The 20,805-nt window shown below is 42.6% G+C and overlaps 1 protein-coding gene across 4 annotated transcripts in view; it reads right to left on the reverse strand.

Annotated features, from left to right (window-relative positions):
* NUP153 (nucleoporin 153) overlaps positions 1-20,805 on the reverse strand; it is a 101,843-nt gene that overhangs the window by 48,934 nt on the left and 32,104 nt on the right. For 2 of the 4 annotated variants that reach the window (XM_085854520.1, XM_085854519.1), the window contains 4 exons: positions 19,241-19,331; positions 16,347-16,487; positions 15,813-15,899; positions 9,833-10,032 (listed from right to left, as the gene is read on the reverse strand). In XM_085854520.1, coding sequence (XP_085710646.1) covers positions 9,833-10,032; positions 15,813-15,899; positions 16,347-16,487; positions 19,241-19,331 — 519 coding nt within the window. The remainder of the gene's footprint in view (positions 1-9,832; positions 10,033-15,812; positions 15,900-16,346; positions 16,488-19,240; positions 19,332-20,805) is intronic. The other 2 variants (XM_085854523.1, XM_085854522.1) reach the window with 1 other exon arrangement.

Below are 20,805 nucleotides of genomic sequence, written 5' to 3' on the forward strand. Positions count from 1 at the left end.
GTGGTCCAGGCAGAGAACAGAACTACATGCAGCAACGGGAGTACAGCATTTCCACCAGCCTTGAGAAGTTCAGCGCGCATGCCACATATCCCAAGAGCTTTAGCCCATTTCAACCGGTTCACCGCAGCCTGTGTTTCCACAAACGAAGGTGGATCACAATTGAGTGAAGGGTCAGCAATAGGGATAGTAACACCCCTTTCATCCATCTCAACAGCTGGTGGATCAGCCGGGTACAGCTGCTCAAAGTAACCGGCGCAGCGGGCCTTCACTTCGGACTCTTCTGTCAAGAGCCCATCACCCTCCACTCCAACTGCAGTACAACGAGGAATGGGCTTGCAGGAACGCAATGCGTGAATTCCCCTGCAAGCAGGAAGAGAATCACTTTACGAAAGGTGATGCCCTACTCCATCACAGATTCCTCACACATAAGCCTCCTTGTCCACAGTCAGCGCATGTATAGTTTTACGCCTCAACTCCCTGAATAGCTCAGCTCTGCCATTAGGCCTGGCCTTGCGACTCTGGTCAATGGTATCCAGTGTCCCTCGAGACAAAATTCTTCTTCGCCCTATGGTGAGTTCCAAGACATCCACCAGCAACGTCAAGGATGTTGGTCTTGAAGGTACTCCACAACTCTTCAGGATTTCCCAAAGCACCCAAACCCCTCAAATCCCCACTCAGCCTATTCTCAAACTCCTCAGCTATCCTCTCATCCTTGAGCTTGCCAACATCCAGCCTCAGCTGGGATGGTACCATTCTCCAGGATTTAAGCTGCAACTTCAGAGTTGCGACCACAAGCCCGTGGTCGGTGTTGAGGAACTGAGCACTCCGGCGGACCTGCAGTTCTGGATCATCCAGCGACAATCAACAAGCACATAGTCAATCGCCTTTGCCACAACACCAGCGTTGGAATACCAAGTTCAGCGATGAGGCTGTGGGCGCTGAAACCATGAACCAGCCACCCTAAGTCCTTGACTTCTTGCAAAGTCAAGGAACTTTATGCTATTCTGGTTCACAGTTCCAGACCAATGGGGACCAACACACGTCTCATAAACATCCCTATCAGTTCTAGTCGATGCATTGAAATCCACCAAGACGAGAAGAGTATCTCGCCTAGGGCACTGACCAACCACAGACTCGAGCGTGGCATAGAATACGTCCTTCATGGTGAGATTACTCACCTCAGTCAGAGCATAAACAGAGACCAGGGAAATGACACCCAAGGAGTGACGAATCCTTAGTCTCATAATATGCTCGTTGACCAGTGTTACCTCAATTATCATTGGAGTCAGCTTATTGGACACAGCTACAGTAACTCCTTGGGAATGGTAACCATCAGATAAACCAGACCAATAGTAGGTGTAACCACCTGCCATGATCTCACCGCAATCCAGTCTGAACCTCAGAGAGTGCTGCAATACAAATGTCCAAACGCTTGAGCTCAGATGATAACAGAGACAGGTGATCATCCTCTCTGAGGGATAGGACATTCCAGGCACTCACCCGAAGGGACCGCCTCAGGTTAACCTGAGGAGACCACCGTCTGGTGGACGACACCTACGTACCACCCCGACACACACTATCACAATCTGACCCGGGAAAGTTACCCCATGGTTTTCCTCCTATAAAAGAGTGGGGGTCCCGAAGGCTTTGCCCCAATCCCATCATCCGGTGTGCTGCCCTGCAGAGGGCAGCTGCACAGGAGGTACTCCCACGGAGTATACTGTATATACTTTTATTAATCATTACAAGTACTATTTATTCATTATCAAGCACAACTTTATCTTTGGAACAAGTATTTTGGAAAAATGTTTTCTTTTTCCCCCTTCAGGAACACATCTCCTATTTTTTTGACCTCAAAAATAGTTGTTTTCCCAAATCAGTAATGCACGAAACTATGCAAGTGCTATTTAATTTTCAAGTCAATCGGATGAAAAATGACCATTTTAGAAATTTGACTTCAGACCTCAAAATCAATTGGCTTCTCAGTTAAGACTACCTCCACAAGTTGGTAAAGTTTCATGATCGGTTTGGAATTGTGACCTGTAAGCAATTGACAAACAGACAAAAAAAACCCAATGTCACCCTCAGGGTGACCCGTATCTTGCCAAAAGGTGACCATGTGTGACTTCTTTAAGGTCACACTGAGGTTAACAGAGCTGCTATTCACCAGGAGCGACTCCTTGAGGAATATCTGCCAACGAGAGATTCCGATGAGAATCGTTCTACAGAGTAACCATGAAAAATATGCTTTTGCCTCATCACGTCACCAAATGACGTCATAATGTCTCAAGCTTCACATATCTAGAAAGCACTCATCGAGGTGTTCCATTTGATGTACGACACGATATGGTTCCTAAAACTTGAAAATTTGACCTTGGCATCAAATATGTTTGACCTTAGGCGCTAACCATGAAGGTGAAGGCCAATCGCCACCAAAAATTAATCAGCTGAGCGCCAGACCATGAACTATATTCCCATGAAGTTAGAAGACGATCCGATCAAAATTACTCAAAAAAATAAGGCTTTCGTCGACTCCCCTGATTTGCGACAAAGTGACCTTTACCTTTGACCTTGACCTTCAAAATTTTATGCGCTGAAAGGGACCTCTATAGGACTCTGATATACGAAGTTACAAAAATTTCCAATGATAACTGTGCTCTGCAGAGTGATTTATACGTGATTACAGACCAAAAAAAAAAAAAAAAAACATATGAAGGTCAAGGCCAATCGCCACCAAACATTAATCAGCTGAGCGCCAGACCATGAACTATATTCCCATGAAGTTTGAAGACGATCCGATCAAAATTACTCAAAAAATAAGGGTTTCGTCGACTCCCCTGATTTGCGCCAAAGTGACCTTGACCTTTGACCTTGACGTTCAAAATTTTGTGCACTGAAAGGAACCTCTATAGGCCTCTGATATGCGAAGTTACAAAAATTTCCAATGATAACTGTGCTCTGCAGAATTTTTTATACGTGATTAGACCAAAAAAAACAAAACAAAAAAAAAAAAACATACAAGCTGACTAACATATCTTGCAAAACTTCGTTTTGGCAAGATGACAAACAAAAAAAAAACAAAACAACAAAAAAAAACATACAAGCTGACTAACATATCTTGCAAAAACTTCGTTTTGGCAAGATAACAAACAAGATGAAAAATTGTGCTTAGCACGACACTGCGAATTAGTTGACCTTTCCATGTGGTGGTCCAAGCTGTAATGTCATGGAATGTGTGGTGTTTATTTGTTCGTACATTAATAAAATGACACGATCTCAAATAACAATTATCAGGCGCGCGTCGTCATGGTAACGGCAGCAGATTGAAAATTTTCACAACTCATTTAAAACCACCATGTGACATTCAACAACTTATCATCGGTGCTTGTTGCCTTCATTCTGATCGTAGAAAATATTTGAAAATACCTAGGAGCATTGCTTTTCAACCAGCTTTACGATCCCGTTATCAGGTTTGAAATATGTTGTAAAACAAAAATATGTATTTTATGTGTGTGTTTTTCATGTTTTGGGTGACCTTGACCTTGACCTTGGGTCAATTTCGATCAACCTTTGTACACATGTTAATATTACATGCATAAATAGACAGTATAAGTTTCAATATAATAAGTGCAAAACTGTTTGAAAAATAGCCATGTGTAATTCACAAAATTCCCCATTGGTTTATAATGGGTGATAATATAAAGTGATACAGAATCCAGATCCTGATCTTGAACATCACCAAAAGTCACATATCTTTTTGCACTGTGGATTTCTATGAGCTGTTAAAATTTCATCCAAATTGGTTTAGAATTGTGACCTGTAGAACGAATCGAATATTTTTTAAATCACGCCAATAGCTAAAAACTTTAACATCATACGCTTGCTAAAACTGTGCATAATTTGTACTAACATGCATTTTAAAACATTTAGATATTCCATTGAAGTTTGTTTTGGCGTCAACAGGAAGTCGCTACGACTTCTGGTTACCGAGTTATGTTCAAAAGCTTGTTTTCACCTTTTTTGACGTAACGTCGTGACGTTAAGTGAGATTATGACGTGATTTGATCCCAGACTATTTCAGCCAGATTGGCAATCACGTCTTAAAATTTGAGAACGATTGCTTCAGTTGTTTCGGCTGCACACGAGCGTAAATATTTTTTAAAAAATGACGTCAATAGGCAAAACTTTGACATCATACGCTTGCGAAAACTATGCGTAATTTGTAATAAGATGCATCTAGTAATCGTTAAGATATTTGAATGAAGTTTAATTTGGCATCAACCGGAAGTCACTACGACTTCCGGTCACCGAGTTATGTCCAAAAATGTGCTTTCACGTTGTGTGACGTCACGTCGTGACGTTTAGTCTGATTAAGACGGGGTTTGGACGCGGACTGTCTCAGGTGGATTGCCTATCAGGTTTAAAAATTTAAGAACGACTGGTCCAGCCGTTTGGGCTGTAGACGATCGGACAAACAAACAAACTAACAAACGGAACAGACCAACATACCTGACAAAATCGAAGATTCCGCCAAGTAACAAGCCGGTAGGCGACATGGCTGCTCGCTCTAGATGGAAAGCTGACCGACGCGACTAGCCGATATTCATGTACATGCTATCAATGAATTTAGCACAATAAATATGATTATCACAGCCCTCTTAGTTTGCGCCCAGAAACCCGCCTTGTGAAATTTCAGGCATGTTTCCAAAGAGACTCTAACAAATGGCAGCCCTGGTAATTCCATTTACCTATTCGCTAAAGATTTTATTTTTTTATATGATGCTGTAAGACATTCTCCTTGGGCACAAAAAACAGGTCCCTCGGCGGTCCAGTTTCGGAGGTATTGATTTTTTGTACTGTCCACAATAAGTGTACGATGTACGATAAAGTATTTTCGCTGTTGCTAAGGCCCAGGTCACATTTGCTCTATGGCGAGGATACGGCGGCCGTACGCCCTCTGAATTGACAGAAACGTGTGGCGACCGCAGAGAAACTGAGGTGGCCTCAGGGAGGCCCTACGCCGTTTGGCTATATTTTACAGGTCGTAGGGGCGCCGTGGAATTCTAACTTTTTTTCATTTATACGTTCGCCGTAGCAATTCGACAAGCCAAGCTATGACGTAGATGTGTTCCACGTCGACCGTACGTAGGGCGTACGGTGGGCTTGCGTTATTCGTGCGGCTGCCGTAAGCTCTTCTCAATGAAAAATGAATTTTCCCAACCCCCAAAAAATTACGGCAGCCGCACTATTTCCATGGTTGCCGTACGGTGGCCTTGCGGTCTGTGTGACTACCTGCGGGCAACGCAGGGTCGACGCACGGTTCCCCTACGCCAACCGTGCACCTACGTACGGCCTCCGTGGCAGTCTGCGTCGACCGTGCGTCCACCGTGCGCTACCGCTAGAGATCGGAGTATAAGTGTTTGTCTATAGACAGTGGTGCCCCAAGAATCCCAATTTAATTCGTTCCAGGAGACTGTTCGGATTGCAAAAAGTTCGGATTCCAAAAATATTTTCCCAATCAGAAATAATGGAGTGAATTAATCCGTTCATGGAACCAAAGAAAACCCACTTTCAAGACACTTTAAACTGAATTTCACCATGTTTAAGGTGAAATAAGATGAGTAAATGACCTTTGGTGGCGGTGTATTGTATGTAAACAGGTACAATCACCAATCCAAAGGTCCACACAGGCTCGAGCTCCGTCCTAGGTTCCGATCGCTCGCGCACTCTGCGAGCGCTGCCACCAGAACCACAATCACATTCATCAAACGCATCGGGCTGACGTAATCATGGATATTCTAAATTACAACTGGTTTTGCTGTGAAATTCAATCCTTGCCTGACAGTCCGTCACACCACGTGATCGGATTGCTTTTTTGTTATTAATTAAAACACAAGATGATTAAAAAAACAAACATCACAAATGAAGGTGAAAACACAATGTAAGGCCTAAGTCACATTTGGCTCGGCGGACGGAGGGTCCACAAAATGTACGGGCACGAGCAATTATAAAGCGGCCGCAGTATTTCCACGGTCACACAATGTAGCAGTCACATATGTTTTTATTTTTCGGGTAGACGCACGGGGTATTTAGAAATCGTGGAGACCGAAAACGTGGAGGTGCCGTACGGTCTTTGATTTGATGTCGCACGGTGACCTTAGGGCGTTCCTGCAGCGGCCATAGAATTTTCAAGGCAGACGCAAGGTGCCCGCAAGGTGACCCTAAGCCGAACGTGCGGCCAGACGGACGGTAACGAATGGGTTAAATTTTTTTTTTTACCAGTTCTTTTGTTTCGGCTTGTTGAATTTCTACGGCGAACGTAGAAATGAAAAAAAGTTATAACTCCGCGTTATAATTCCACGGCGACCTTACGGCCTGTAAAATATCGCCATACGGCGTAGGGCCATCTGAGGCCACCTCAGTTTCTCTGCGGCCGCCGCACGTTTCTGTCAATTCAGAGGGCGTACAGCCGCCGTATCCTCGCCGTAGAGCAAATGTGACTGAGGCCTAAAGTAAAGTATCGATCGACACACGAGAGATGGTTTCACGAGGACTTCCACCGACGAACTGAATGAACAAAGCGCGAAGATGCGGCTCGAACAGGTGGGGGAGACACTTGAACAAACATGAACGCTATGTTGTGTTCCGTTTTTTAAAATGTATTAGGTTCTTATGGCAAAATTTTCTCGAAAAAATTGTTCAGATTCCAATTTGTTCAAACATTGGGGCGTTCGGATTCTGGGGGCACCACGGTATATTATAGTTATAGTAGTGTTACGGTTGTGGAAATTCGCATTACACAATAAAGGGACCTCAGGTGAGATATATCGGTAAGTTCATGTGTAGTTAGCCCAAACCCGTTGTATAGAGGGAATATATGTGATCCATTCGGGCTGCGACGCTTCAGTTAGCCGTTTTTCTTTGGCTATTGTTAATTTGGTGCAAGAACAACAACGAACATCGCCACAACCAACATCTCAACGATCACGCCATTCACTACACGACGCCACCTTCCACAACTACGCTACCACATCTTCGCCACTCGCCATTCAACGAGCACAGTGCGGTCACGATCTCCGCGGCACGGATGGGAGGGCGGCCGGGGTGCGAAGGGGCATCTCCCGCCCGAGTCTTTCTTCCCTCGTCATACGGCGCGTGCATGAACAAAAACCAACAGCGCCTGTGGGATTTTCCCTTCTGCTTTTCCCGCACTTTGGCATGGGGGAGGGGCGATTTGAGCCAGGGGTCAAAGGTGAAAAAAGGTGGGGACCTGATTTTGGGGGAATGATTCCCTGGCCCCGAGCCAAAACTGACTTTCCCCGTCCCCCGCACGGCACGGGGAGGGGGGAACGCGAGGGCACGCCCCTTTTTGAGAAGCTTCCAGAAGGGAGGTGGAGACAGAAATGGGGCGGGGCAAAGGGGCGGAGCCGGCCCCTACTAAAGGCATGGGTGTGGAGAGTTGGAAGCTTGAGGCTCTTGGTTCGTTCAAGCGATTGACAAAAGGCGTGGGCGTGAAGGTCGACGAGAACGTCGTTCCCTTTCCTGTTCCCTTGTCCCTGAAGGGGAATTGTGGAGAGTTGTGGTGATCGTTCTTGGTCGGAGGTTCTGTTCGTTCGTCCGAGCTGTCGGGCGGACGACAGGTGCAGGCGCGCGGCACGAGCCAGTAGACCACGCCGGAGGGACTCGGAGTTAAGGTCGTCAAGGACTCGACGCGCTCAGGGAAGTCGCACTTCCATTGTCTTTTGGGGTTTTGTATAAATGTCTGTGGGTGGCGCCAGTCTTGAAAAGTAGAACTGTTATGTGTTGCCGTGTAAGTCATATTCGGTTGTAGATCTGCGTTGGTTCTTTGCTTGCGTTTTTCTTTACATAAACGTATACGTGTATTGCTTTTGTTCCTTTCTTTTATTGTAATATACGTGCCTGCCGTGAATAAATGTGCTTGTCCAGTTGTTCCCCGTTTTGCTTCGTCTTTTTCTTTTATTGAATCTCCATCTTGCATCACGTAAGGGATTTGTAGTGGGTTTCAACATCCCGGTAATTAATCGGAACCGTCAAGGCAGACGATAACTCCGCTCGGTTATCCCTGTAATACGGAACGAACCGCTTAAGCGGTTCGTGTCCGGAGTCGGCCTGTGGCGTGGTCCCATCCCTCGACAGATTACCCGTGCGAGTACCATAGGTATATCGACTTTCGGCGATTTACCCTATCTCGCGCGGGTGGACTGCGGACTGGGTGGTGGTGAGGTTAAATCCCCACCCGTGACTAGCTCCCGGCGTTGTTCCGAGAGGGTCATGACTGAATTGTCTGTTCCGGTGGGCGACATGGTCGCCATTCGAGTTACGTGGCCGATCGCACGCCGGGCGGGCCAGAATTCGCAACAGTATATTCAGTTATATATACTGTTGCATTTTTATTTCAGTAAAAAAAAAGAACTGGTATATATACCCACTCGTTACCGTCCGTCTGGCCGCACGTTCGCCTGAGGGCCTCCCTGCGGTCCCTGCGGTCGCCTTGCGTCTGCCTTGAAAATTCTATGGCCGCCTCAGCGACGCCCTAAGGTCACCGTGCGACATCAAATCAAAGACCGTATGGCACCCCCACGTTTTCGGTCTCCACGATTTCTAAATACGCCGTGCGGCTAGTCGAAAAATAAAAACATATGTGAGTGCTACATTGTGTGACCATGGAAATACTGCGGCACCGTACAACTGCTAGTGGCCGCAGATTTTGGAGACCCCACGGCCGCCGTGGCAAATATGACCTAGGCCTAAGCAACCATTCGTTTTGTGTACATGCTCGCCACATTGTACACATTTCACCCAAGTTTCATCAAAATCAGACTCTTTCTCTTTGAGATATTCGCAATTAACCGTTTCTGAAATGTTCGACATGTACTCGCCCAAAACCTATCTCCTCCTACAAATATTTTTTGTTAGGGCTGCAAATTGGCATGAAGGGAGCTAGATAGATTGTGCACAGAACTCTAAGCTTCGATTTTTTTGTTGTTGATTTTTTGACCACTTTAAAGGGCCGTTGCTATGCCGTTGCAAGGGCCTGGGATCCCATATTGGAAAGCACACGATTCCCAGAAATATTGGTCCTACCTACCAAATTTCATTGGAATCGGTTGAGTGGTTTAGGCCCTAGGCTTGACCAAAGTTTCGCGGACAGACAGACAGATGGAAATGTCCAGAATAAGGGTGCTCTAAGAGCAGCCAAAAAGACGTCCGCAAAATCCATAAAGCAAAATTGACCTCAACAAAAATTGGTGGTTGAATTCAATGACCAAATAAGCAACTGCTCTTCACATTTCAAGTCAATCAGATGAAAACTGACAATTTTAGAAATTCGGCCTATGTTGACCTCAAAAATAATTGGTGGTTGAATTCAATAATCTGATATGAAAATCCTGTTCAAATTTAGTCAATCAGATGAAAATTGAGGATTTTAGAAATCTGACAAATTTGTTGACCTTTTGCCTGTGTTGACCTTTTGACATTAAAAACAATCGGCTTCTTGCTTATGACAAACTCTGCCATGTGGTGAAGTTCAGTTTAAAATTGTGACCTGTAGGCGATTGACAAACAGACACAGACAGACAGACAGAAGAACAAAATCGACAGACTAATATACTTGAAAGTAACACTTTTGCAAGTCACAAAGACAGACAGGAAGACATTGGTGAAAACATAATCTCCTTCCACCTTCGGTGGCAGAGGGAATAATGGATAAACCAACACAGTCTAGGGGATCCTAGCAGCATCATCTATGTGCTCACAGTGTGAATAAGCAATCACGCCAGACTTGCATTTCACGTCAAATAATACAAACCCGCAGCATCGCAATATCCTTGAGTGGATTGTTGGTCTTCTTGGCTCGACACGACTCACAATATCCATCGATGACAGCGTTAGACTGACGACAGGACAAGCATTCTGATGAGCCTGATGGAGACAAAGACTTTCCACCGAAGCTGGAATAAGAAGTCGTTTGGGACAAACTCTGTGAAGGAGTTAGATCCGTATTTGAATCTGCATAGAAAATGCGGAGAAAAAAAAAACAAAACATTAGTATTTGTGGATGACTGGCTTAAAATAGTTTTTTTTAACATAAAAAAGTAAAATCTAAGCTCATTGGAAGAGCGAGGTGATAGCGGGTAAAAAGGCAATGTATGGGCAGTGGGGGAAAGTTGGGACAAGTAAGGGAATAAACAAAAATTACCCCCATGTGGGGGTGACGATCATCTCTATAATGTTTTTTACTATCATAATCGATGAACCGTTGCCAGATATCTCCTAAAATGACAGACTAGATAGGTTTTGAAAATGGCGAATTTCACAACTTTTGTGACCTTGTGACCTTGACCTCGAATCCGGGAAAAAAATATGTCGTTGGGTATCACTCATCGACCTCTACCCACATACCAAATTTCATCAAGATCGGAACTAAAAAGTTTTCCTTGTACCGGGAGGTGTTTTTGACCATCTTCCAGGTTACGTGGCGGCCAAACGGGACGGAAATTCAAAAATCTGTCCGGTTAGATACAAGATAATATTTTTTACTATCATAATCAATAAACAGTTGCTGAATATCTTGTAGAATGGCAGACTACATAGGTTTTGAAAATGGCGATTTTTATAACTTATGTGACCTCGTGACGTTGACCCTGACCTTGAACCCGAACAAAAGTTATATCGTTGTGCAACACTCATCGACCTCTACCCACATATGTACTAAGTTTCATCAAGATCGGAAAGAAAAATTGACGGACGGACATTTGGTCCAGCTTTATTAGGTCATCTCGGTAGAGATGACCTAAAAAGGAAAAGAGGACAGAGAGGGGAGGAAAAAAAGAGTAGCCTGCAAGTAAGGGGGTTGGGTTAGGTAGACTTAATATGGGTAGAAAAATAACTGATTAGTCTCCAGACAGCAGTTACACAAATGGGAGAAAGGAGGATCAAAAGAGAGGAGTTGTTGAACCAGAAGGGGGTTACTGAAAAACATGCATTTTGAAGAGGTGAGTTAGGTCTGAGGACTGAGAGAAAAGACGGCGTTGGACGAAAGGAGAGACGCTTAAAATAAAGTGGCCACCAACCGGCCAGTCTGCAATGCAAGAGAAACAAGCTTTGTGCTTTGCCATCGTCACAGGAGATTCCAATGATGCTGAAAGCGATATATATATATATATATATATATATATATATATATATATATATATATATATATATATATATATATATATATATATATATATATATATATATATATATATATATATATATATATATATATATATATATATATATGCATGCGCTGCAGGGGCACCAGCCCATGGGGTGGAGCAATACTCTATTAAGCTATGGACAAGGTCCTTGTAGAGTGAGTATCTGAGTTTTCAAGGAATGATGTGGAACAGAGGATGACCAATCTACAGCTGACAATGGAGACCAGCATTGCTTTGTCGTCAAGCAAGGAAAGATCATGGCTAATGTTGAGGCCTAGAAGCTCAAGAGACTGACCTCTTCCAGTGGACAACAATGTAGCTAGATAGTGGAGTTAGTTTTATGATTATCCTGGAGCGACTGATTTGTGCCTGGATTAGAAGCCATATTCCATTTATGAGCGAAATATATAATAAATTCCATTTTGGACAACAGTGTATAATCAATTTATGAGGGCGATATGTTGTATAATTCAATTCAGCAGTCACACCACTGCTGTCTGCCTGTCACTGGTATGGGGTCATGTCTGGCACAGTGTGGAATCATCAGCAAAAACGGAAGCATTTTCCAGAGCATCAGATAGTTTTGTATTGCAATGTAAACTTGTCCTGTTCATAATAAATATTCCTTTTTGGATAAAACAATAGACAATGGTGTTTATCCAAGGTCCAGAGGATTTTGAAAGGCATGTCCATATGAAGTAGTAGCCCATAGGATGGAAAGGAAGTGGGGTTGGGGGGGGGGTGGGGAAGGTGCATTAAAAAGAAAGCAAAAAAAAAATCAAAACAAGAAGAAATAATTAAAGGCAAAAACCAGGCAATTACTAATGTACAGTGTAAGGCAAAAACTAGTGCATAATATATAAAATATAATATAAATAAATAATCTTTTCACATATAGCCAAGAGGTTGGGTGGGTGAACAAGAGATTGTTTTTTGACACTGGTGACCAAACAGAGAATAAAGGTGCACTGTAGGATATGGTAAAGATTAAAAGTGTACTATTGTTGTCGATTATCTCCGGTCAGTTCTGTTGGAACAGGTCAGCAGTATGGACATAGCCGATTTATCTCCCAGAAGTAACCCAGAGATTCTCAGATATTCAACTTAAACTAGAAGAGCACTCTTAGATGTCACAATGTCGCCAGATATGCCTACACCCACATAAAAAACTAGAAGGGCACTCGGTAGAGTGCATACCACCACCTTGCAATCATGATCAGCGAGAACATATCGGGCCCAATACATTTTTGAAACATCATGCTATATATCGTTTTTGGCCCTATCTCTCAATGGTAGAGCAACTTTAAAAATGAAATAATTCTCGGATCCAGATTTTCAACCAAAATTGAATCAATTCTGCCTTGTCACACACCCAACGTGTCCACCAAGTTTCATCAGAATCTGTCCCCAACTTTTTGAGATATCGTGCTATATATCGTTTTTGGCCCCATCTCTCAATGGTGAAGAATCATTTGTGAAATTTGAGTAGTCTGATCCGGATCCAGATCTTCACCAAAATCTAATCAGTTCGTCCTTGTCACACACCCAACTTGTCCACCAAATTTCATCTGGATCTATCCACAAATTTTTGAGAAATCCTGTACACAAAGAAAGACAGAAAGGGGTGAAAATATAACCTCCTTCACCTTCGGTGACATGGTTTGGTGGCCATGTTCTTACCTCCATGACCGATGATGTCATTAAATCCCCCCCCCCCACCCAAACAATGTAGCCCTTGATGACCCTCAAAAATTTTCAAACAGATCGGATAAAGCGTTCGACGTATGTGCAATAACTAAGCCATCTGTGATATTAAAAAAAAATTATAATGATCACACTTATTTTCCATGGGGAGTACATGATATGTATCAAGTTTTAATTTTCCCATAGAGTGAATTCAGAGATACAGAGGTCCAAAAAACTTTTTTCCCAACATGGCTACCATACATGACATATGACATCACAATTATCATTAAAAAACATTCTACACAAGTAGTCACACCTATGGTGAAAAATATGTCAATCGGAGAAGCAGTTGCAGAAAAAAAACAAAGAAAGTTAGCAGGGAAGTACGTACAACTCGAAAACATAATACCTCCGACGACTGTCAGCGGAGGCATAAAAAGCCAACTTAACCAAGGCTGGCTGAAACGTTTCTGCAAACCTCATTGTAACAAGCTCAAATGAGCTAAGATCCTCGTCCTCTTAATGATGACGTTATAAAAACGAATACGACGTCATTGTGATTTATCAGGTTTGCGATAAATTATCTGTGCTAATGCCTGGCTTGATTCCCGCAAACAAAATTCAAACAGCTTGCCTATTTTCGGAGATAATGGTATAGGCGATTTCCATTAGCGGCGATATTATGATGTCAACTTTTTTTCGAGGAAGACTTTCCAAAATCGGAGATGGTTGCTGCCTGCGCATGGGCTTTCTGCATATACTGTACATGGCAAGTTTCACGAAGATCCGATGAAAACTCTGGGTTGTGAAACAAAAAGTCAAAAAATAGGAATGACGTCATAAAAATTGATATGACGTCATAGTGATGCATCATATGTGCGCTAATTCATCTCTGCTCATGCCCTGTTCGATTCCCGCAAACAGAATTCAAAAAGCTTGCCTAGTTTGAGATAATTTTTTCGGCGATTTCCATTAGCGGAGATATTTTGATGTCATAACATTTTTTTTATAGGAGGAATTTTCAAAATCGGAGATGTGTACTGTCTGCGTAGGGTATTTTTACATATATATACAGTATGCCAAGTTTCAGGAAGTTTCGATGAAAACTGTAGGCTGTGAAACAAAAAAGTCCATAAGAAGAAGATGAAGAACAACAACGTGAGTAAGACTTAGAGATCCTCCACGAGGATCTAAAAATAAAAATAAGTAAAAGAAACCTCTGTACCACTTGAATTGCAAATAAAAACACACCTGCCAATACAACCCATGATGCACATGTCAATTTACTCCCGGTGTGCTCCTTATACTCCTTTGGGAAACCTTTAAACAATGCCTTTATTTAATGTTAACTGAAGCTCCTAAAACCATATCTTAATTTTAAAAAAAAGTTGAAGAAAGGAACACATACATCCCTTGAGCATCAAGCACAGTAGATCAACTCAGAAAACCAAAAATCAAAAATCTTGAGGATTGGACGCGTGTCACAATGTAATGTCACAAAGTAATGGCATGGGCATTGAGGAAGTTAGGAGTGGAGGAATGGTTGATCAGAGTAGTGATGGCCATGTACAAGAGAGCACGCACAGCTGTAAGGACGAAGGATGGGAACAGTGGTGAGTTTGAGGTGAGGGTAGGAGTGCACCAGGGGTCGGTACTAAGTCCACTTCTATTTGTAGTTGTGATGGAGGTGCTGGCTCGGAGGGTAAAGGAGGGTTTACCGTGGGAGCTGCTGTATGCAGATGATCTGGTGTTGATTGCAGAGAGTATGGATGGACTGAAGGAGAAGATGAACAAGTGGAAGGAATGCATGGAGGCAAAAGGTTTGAAGGTGAATATCGGAAAGACAAAGGTGATGGCAAGTGGTAAAGCATGTGGTGAGGTGGAAAGGACTGGGAAGTGGCCGTGTGCTGTGTGCAGGAAGGGTGTCGGAGTGAACTCCATTCAGTGTACAATGTGTGCTGAATGGGTTCATCGAAAACGTAGTGGGGTGAGAGGGTCATTAACCAGTGTGGCAGCTACATTCAAGTGTAAGGTGTGCATCGAGGGAGCAGCAGATGAAGGAATTGTTGAGTTGGATCTTGGAGATGGTGTGAAGCTGGAAGGGGTGAAAACATTTTGCTATCTCCGCGACATGGTGAATGGAGAAGGTGGATCAGACTCTTCGACGGTTGCTAGAGTGAGATGTGCATGGAAGAAGTTTCGGGAACCGAGTGGCGTGCTGACGAAGAGGGGAGTGTCGTTGAAGCTGAAGGAAAAGGTGGATGCTACATGTGTGAGGAGTACGATGATTTATGGGAGTGAGACATGGGTACTGAACATGGAGCAGCAACAAAGGCTGGAAAGGGTGGAAATGCAAATGGTTCGGTGGATGTGTGGAGTATCGTTGAGAGAGAGGAAGACAAATGATGACTTGCGGAAGATGATGGGAATAGAGTCTGTGATGGAGGTTGTGAAGAGAAACAGTTTGAGATGGTTGGGTCATGTGTTGAGGAAGGATGAAAGTGACTGGGTGAGAGGAGTGATGGAAATGAGTGTAGTCGGAAGTAGAGGACGGGGAAGACCGAGAAAAACTTGGCTAAATGTGGTGGAAGAGGAAATGTGGGCAAGGGGATTAAGAAGGGGAGATGCAGAAAACAGGGTAAAGTGGAGAAGATTGTCATGGGGCCCGCAAGGCTAACCCCTGCTTTAGCGGGGAAAATGGCCTTTAAATGCTTGTGTGTGTATGTGTGTATGTGTGTGTGTGTGTGTCACACCACCGCCATCAACCATAAATTCTTTCCATAAAGGAATATGTTCCGTGGCATATGGCCACGTCCTTGGTCGTTGCACATTACAATGACCAAAAAATAAATCAATCAATAAAAAAAACAACAACAAACATCCACAAAGAACTACATTTACTTTGTTTGCCCTTTTTTGGCTTCAAGATGTCCATAACACTTCCTGACTTTAGTGTCTTGGTTGGAACCCGTCCTTGTCCATCCTTGGCTGAAACAAATGGAAACACAAAGAGAACAGAGGCAGAAAACAAACAAACAAAAAACACCCACGTTCAATATTAATCATGTTGGCCTTTTACATTGTATTAATAATTATGCTAAATTACACAAATGCACAAAGCTTGTGAATCAAAATAAATAAATAAAACAAGTAATATAAGAATTTATTTTCCGAAATAAGGTTGTACTGGTTTACCGACAAAATGATGAAATATACAACTGCAAATGAAAAGTTTTAATGTGCACAAAGCAACAAGTTGTCATGAATATATAAATGTTTGGAGATTATATTCATGACCAAGGTCTTCACAAAATGACCATTTAGATGCACTTCCTCCAGCCGACAGATCAAATTATCCTCCACAACACGACCTCACATTTCAGCATCTTGGCACTGTGATGAAGTCATAGGCCTCGTAAAGTTCTGGGACATCACCTTTTTTGGAATCAGCACCACTTCCAAGGACGTCCATAACACTACCCGTGGTTTTAAGAGTCTTTGGCACAGTAAAGAAAGACTCTGTTTCACCATCATCCTTGTTTGGTGGAGAACATTTTGTAGCAATTGCAGTGGATGCTGGGGAGAAGAAATTAAAATTGCTCAGTGATCAACCAGTTAAAATTATATCATAATAATAGCTCCTCCCCCCCCCCCACCTCCCACCAGTAAAATTAAGTAGATATAATCTGATGGACTGAATTGATATGGTGTTTATGCAGCACAGGCATCACGGAGCGAAGTGAGGTTGAGGTCGTTTATTTCTGATACCTGAAACACCCTACAACCCATGCCAACAGAAAACAGACTTGTTGGAATGCTGGCTGCATTTTCCATACAATCATGTAACTTTGTTCAAACATTACCCATGGGTAGGTGCTCCATTGAAAGTTTTGTGTTTATCACTCAAACGGGTGGGGGGGGAGAAAACAAACTTCAAAGCGAATAAAGGTGAAAAGGTGAGGGCGAAATAAAAACAAAAATAAAAGCCTCAATCGACGTTCCACATGATCAAGGATGGTTGTGCATGTCTGTTAAAAGCAATATTAATAATATACAGGTACAGGTACAAAGTACACCGCCCCCATGCCAAATAAATAAATAATACATCCTTCAATGCCACCGTGCAGCACATGGAGACAGAATTGGGAGGGAGCAGTGTACGATAATCGATTGATTGCGTAATTAAAATAAATAAATAATAGTAAAATAATATTTTTCTTCATCAATTGACTAATAGCATACCTAAACCACCAATGCTTCATCCGAATCTGTAACTTTTTGAAAATTAAGTAATTGATCGATTAATTAATGAATCAATAAATCAAAAATACCCTATATTCAAATCAATTGGTCACCGTCATATCCAAATATCAGCTTCCTACCTCAAACGGTACCTGAGATATTGCCCAGATGAGAAAGAAAATAAATAAGTAATGAATAAATCGATAGTTAAGGAATTGATCAATTAATTGATTAATCAAAAAATAAAAGTATGTTTTTGCCAAAGCACTTGTTCACTATTGTACCCAAATTTCAGCTTCCTTGTTCAAAGGATGGCTGAGATATCACAGAGGAGGGGGAGGAGGAGGAGGAGGAGGAGGAGGAGGAGGAGGAGGAGGAGGAGGATGGGGAGGAGGAGGAGGAGGAGGAGGAGGAGGAGGAGATTGGGACCATACTCTGCGCAGAGCGTTGCTGCTGCTTAAGCAGTCTCCTTGGCTATTGGGCACAATCCTAGACGGGTCGCCACTCCGACACAGGATACGAGCATGCTGGCACTCATTTTGCTGACCTCGGAAGGATGATAGGCCGAGTTAACCCCACCCGGTATTAATTCAACAGCTGAGCGGGATTTGAACTCAGGACCCTCGGATCCAAAGCCCACCACCCGGACCATTAAGCCAACACCAGGCATATCACACAGAGAAACAAACAAGAAAAAGACGTCGTGCAGAGCACGATACTTGCAAAATCCACCCGCCTCTCCAAAGGTTGCCATGGATACATCAAATTGTCCAATTCATCAAGATTAAAATTAACAATGTTTAATCAAAGCTCAGGTCAATCGGATGAAAATTTATTTTTCAGATTGAAATTGATGATTTCAGAAGCTTGACCTTTGACCTCAAAAATAGTTGGTTTCCCATTTCAGTGATGGACTATGCAATTATTACTGCTTAAATTTCAAGTCAATCGGATGAAAAGAATAGCGATTTTAGAAATTTCACCTCGAGATGACCTTTGCCCTCAAAATCAATAGACTTCTCAGTTGAGACTTCCCCTACGACTTAGTGAAGTTTCGTGAATATCGGTTTAAAATTGTGACCTGTCGGCGATTGACAAATAAAACAGACAAAGAGACGAACAAAGACAGACAGACAAAATAACAAAATCGACACACCAATGTATACTTAAAAAATCTTCGATTTTGCAATTAATAGGAAAGATGTCGTGCAGAGCACGACACTTGCGAAATCCATAAAGCAAATTTGACCTCAAAAATAATTGCTCGTTGAATTCAATGACCAAATATGCAACTCCTCTTCAAATTTCAAGTCAATCAGATGAAAATTGACAATTTTAGAAATGCGGAAGTTATGTTTTCACACCTGTTTGCTGTCTATTTGTGAGTAGGATAATGGATTATAATAACAATCGTTGTTGTTCCATATCCAATGTAATTCCTCTTTGGTGACACTCATACCATGCTATATATCGTTTTTGGTCCCATTCTCAATGGTGAAGAATCACTTTAAAAAAAATTAAAATAATAATAATAATAATAATTAAAAAATAAATTGCATCCGGATCTTCATCAAAATCAAATCAATTCTTCCTTGTGACATACCCAATCTGTCCACTAAGTTTCATCCGAATCCATACATAACTTTGAGGAAAAAAAAAAATAATAATAATAATAATGATCAAAGCTCCGGTGAAAAAGCGAGAAAAAAACCCCGTGAACCTGTAAGCAGAGGGCCGCAAATGTAGAAGCAGGTCACATTTTATGAACCGCAAATACACGGCGTCCGCGAATGTCAGGGTCCAACAGTAGTATATAAATTTTAACCCCATCTCTCAATGGTGAAGAATCACTTTCAAAATTCTCGAATCTAGATCTTCACCAAAATCTAATCATTTTGTCCTTGTCACATACCCAACTTCTCCACCAAATTTTGTCCAAATCCATTCACAACTTTTTGAGATATCCTGTTCACAGACAGACAAACAGACAGGCGTGAAAACATAACCTCCGTCCACCTTCGGTGGAGTAGGTCATTACACAATTATCACCTAGAGCAGAGCATGGAGGAAAATGTGCATCAGCAAACCTGAGGTTGATTGCACTGTGCTTGCAGGTGTAGAGCTCGTACATTTGCTGCTTCCGGCCCAATCCAAGGGAGAACTGAACTGGAAGATGGGCTATCAGTCAAGCAGGAGGAAATGATAATGGTCAGAGTTAAAATCCTACTCGTCATCTCAGAGCCATGAAAAATGCTTACACATCAGCTAGGACATGAGCAAATTCAACAAGTGATGGTCCATAGTATATGGAAATCTCATACTATTTGGTTATACCAGTATTGAATAACATGAAAATCTGGGGGGGGGGGGGATTTGTACTTTCCAGCAGCTTAAATCAGGAAGTCACTTGACTTCCAATGTAGGGATGGCAAAGACATTCCATAGGTTGAATCAAACACAAATCCTCAAAGAAAAAAAAATATATATATATATATATATATATATATATATAAACTCATAAACCTATAAAGCACCTACCAGTTGTGTGTGGAGGATTTCACATGCAATAACACTAACACACTCATTAAACCTTTCGACAGCATCACTGAGCTACAAAACTGACAGACCCAAAACAGCCCGTTTGCAATTCTTTTTATTTTCAGACAGGCTAACTCAAAATCGGTTCAAACACGAATGTACTACATCTTAAAGTGGGAAACTATGTATAGGAATATGAAAGGAAAATGCCTGTCAATCAGCCTGGTGGGGCAGGGCTCCAATGCAGGACTTTAGAAATGACGTATGAATGCTAACAAGGCCTTTCATGCTGTGTGTGCATTTTCAGTGACTCGCTTCAGTTAAACGAGGAACTTTTAACCTGCCTTTGCGAGCACGAAATCGCCAAGTCAGTCTCCTTAACATAATTTTCAGCATTTAGAAGAAAGGGTGGCAATTTCAAAATGGTTAACCATAATTGCTGTGTTCCTGGATGTAAATCGGAGTTATAAAAATATAGGAAATACAAAAATTATGCGTGGATAAGAGATGTCGAGTTCATACTTTGTTGGTAATGACACACGGCATCGTATTTCCAAATTCAGACATCCATTAAATAAATGACCAAGCCTGCCATGTTCACAGGAAGCACTCCAGCAAGGTTCAAAGTCCATTTACTGGCAGGCATGGTCGGGGGTTTGGGTACCATGCTTCAAAACACAGTCCCAGCCTTGCACCGGCCCACATTGTTGGGAGTTTGCAGTATGGATAGTTGCAAGTGGTCAGCCCTTTCGGCAAGTTGAGAAGGTTCTGCAACTCGTAAATTGTGCAGAGGTACACCCGTTTCTCTCAGGTACTTTTACAAGTATTTTCTGCCTATTTTCGAAACTGTGAGCCATTTTAGGTAACAATCCTCATCTTACAATCACACACACAATATGCATTAACATTCCCCAGTGACCGCCGTTTTCACGTTGGCCTTGATGTCCATTTTGAGGCAACCAAAAGCTGCTATAAAGTGTATATTGGGGTGTGGGGTCAGGTAGTGCAGCCGCCGGCCTGGAGGCAAAAGGCAATCACGATGAGGCCGATAACGGGCTCGCTTTTCAATGTCCAACATGTCCCGAAACGACTGGTGGGGAAAATCTCACTCAGC

This window comes from Eptatretus burgeri, chromosome 14 (genome assembly GCF_056783735.1).
Source record: "Eptatretus burgeri isolate ZD-2024b chromosome 14, Ebu_testis_v1, whole genome shotgun sequence".
Taxonomy (NCBI): Eukaryota; Metazoa; Chordata; class Myxini; order Myxiniformes; family Myxinidae; genus Eptatretus; species Eptatretus burgeri.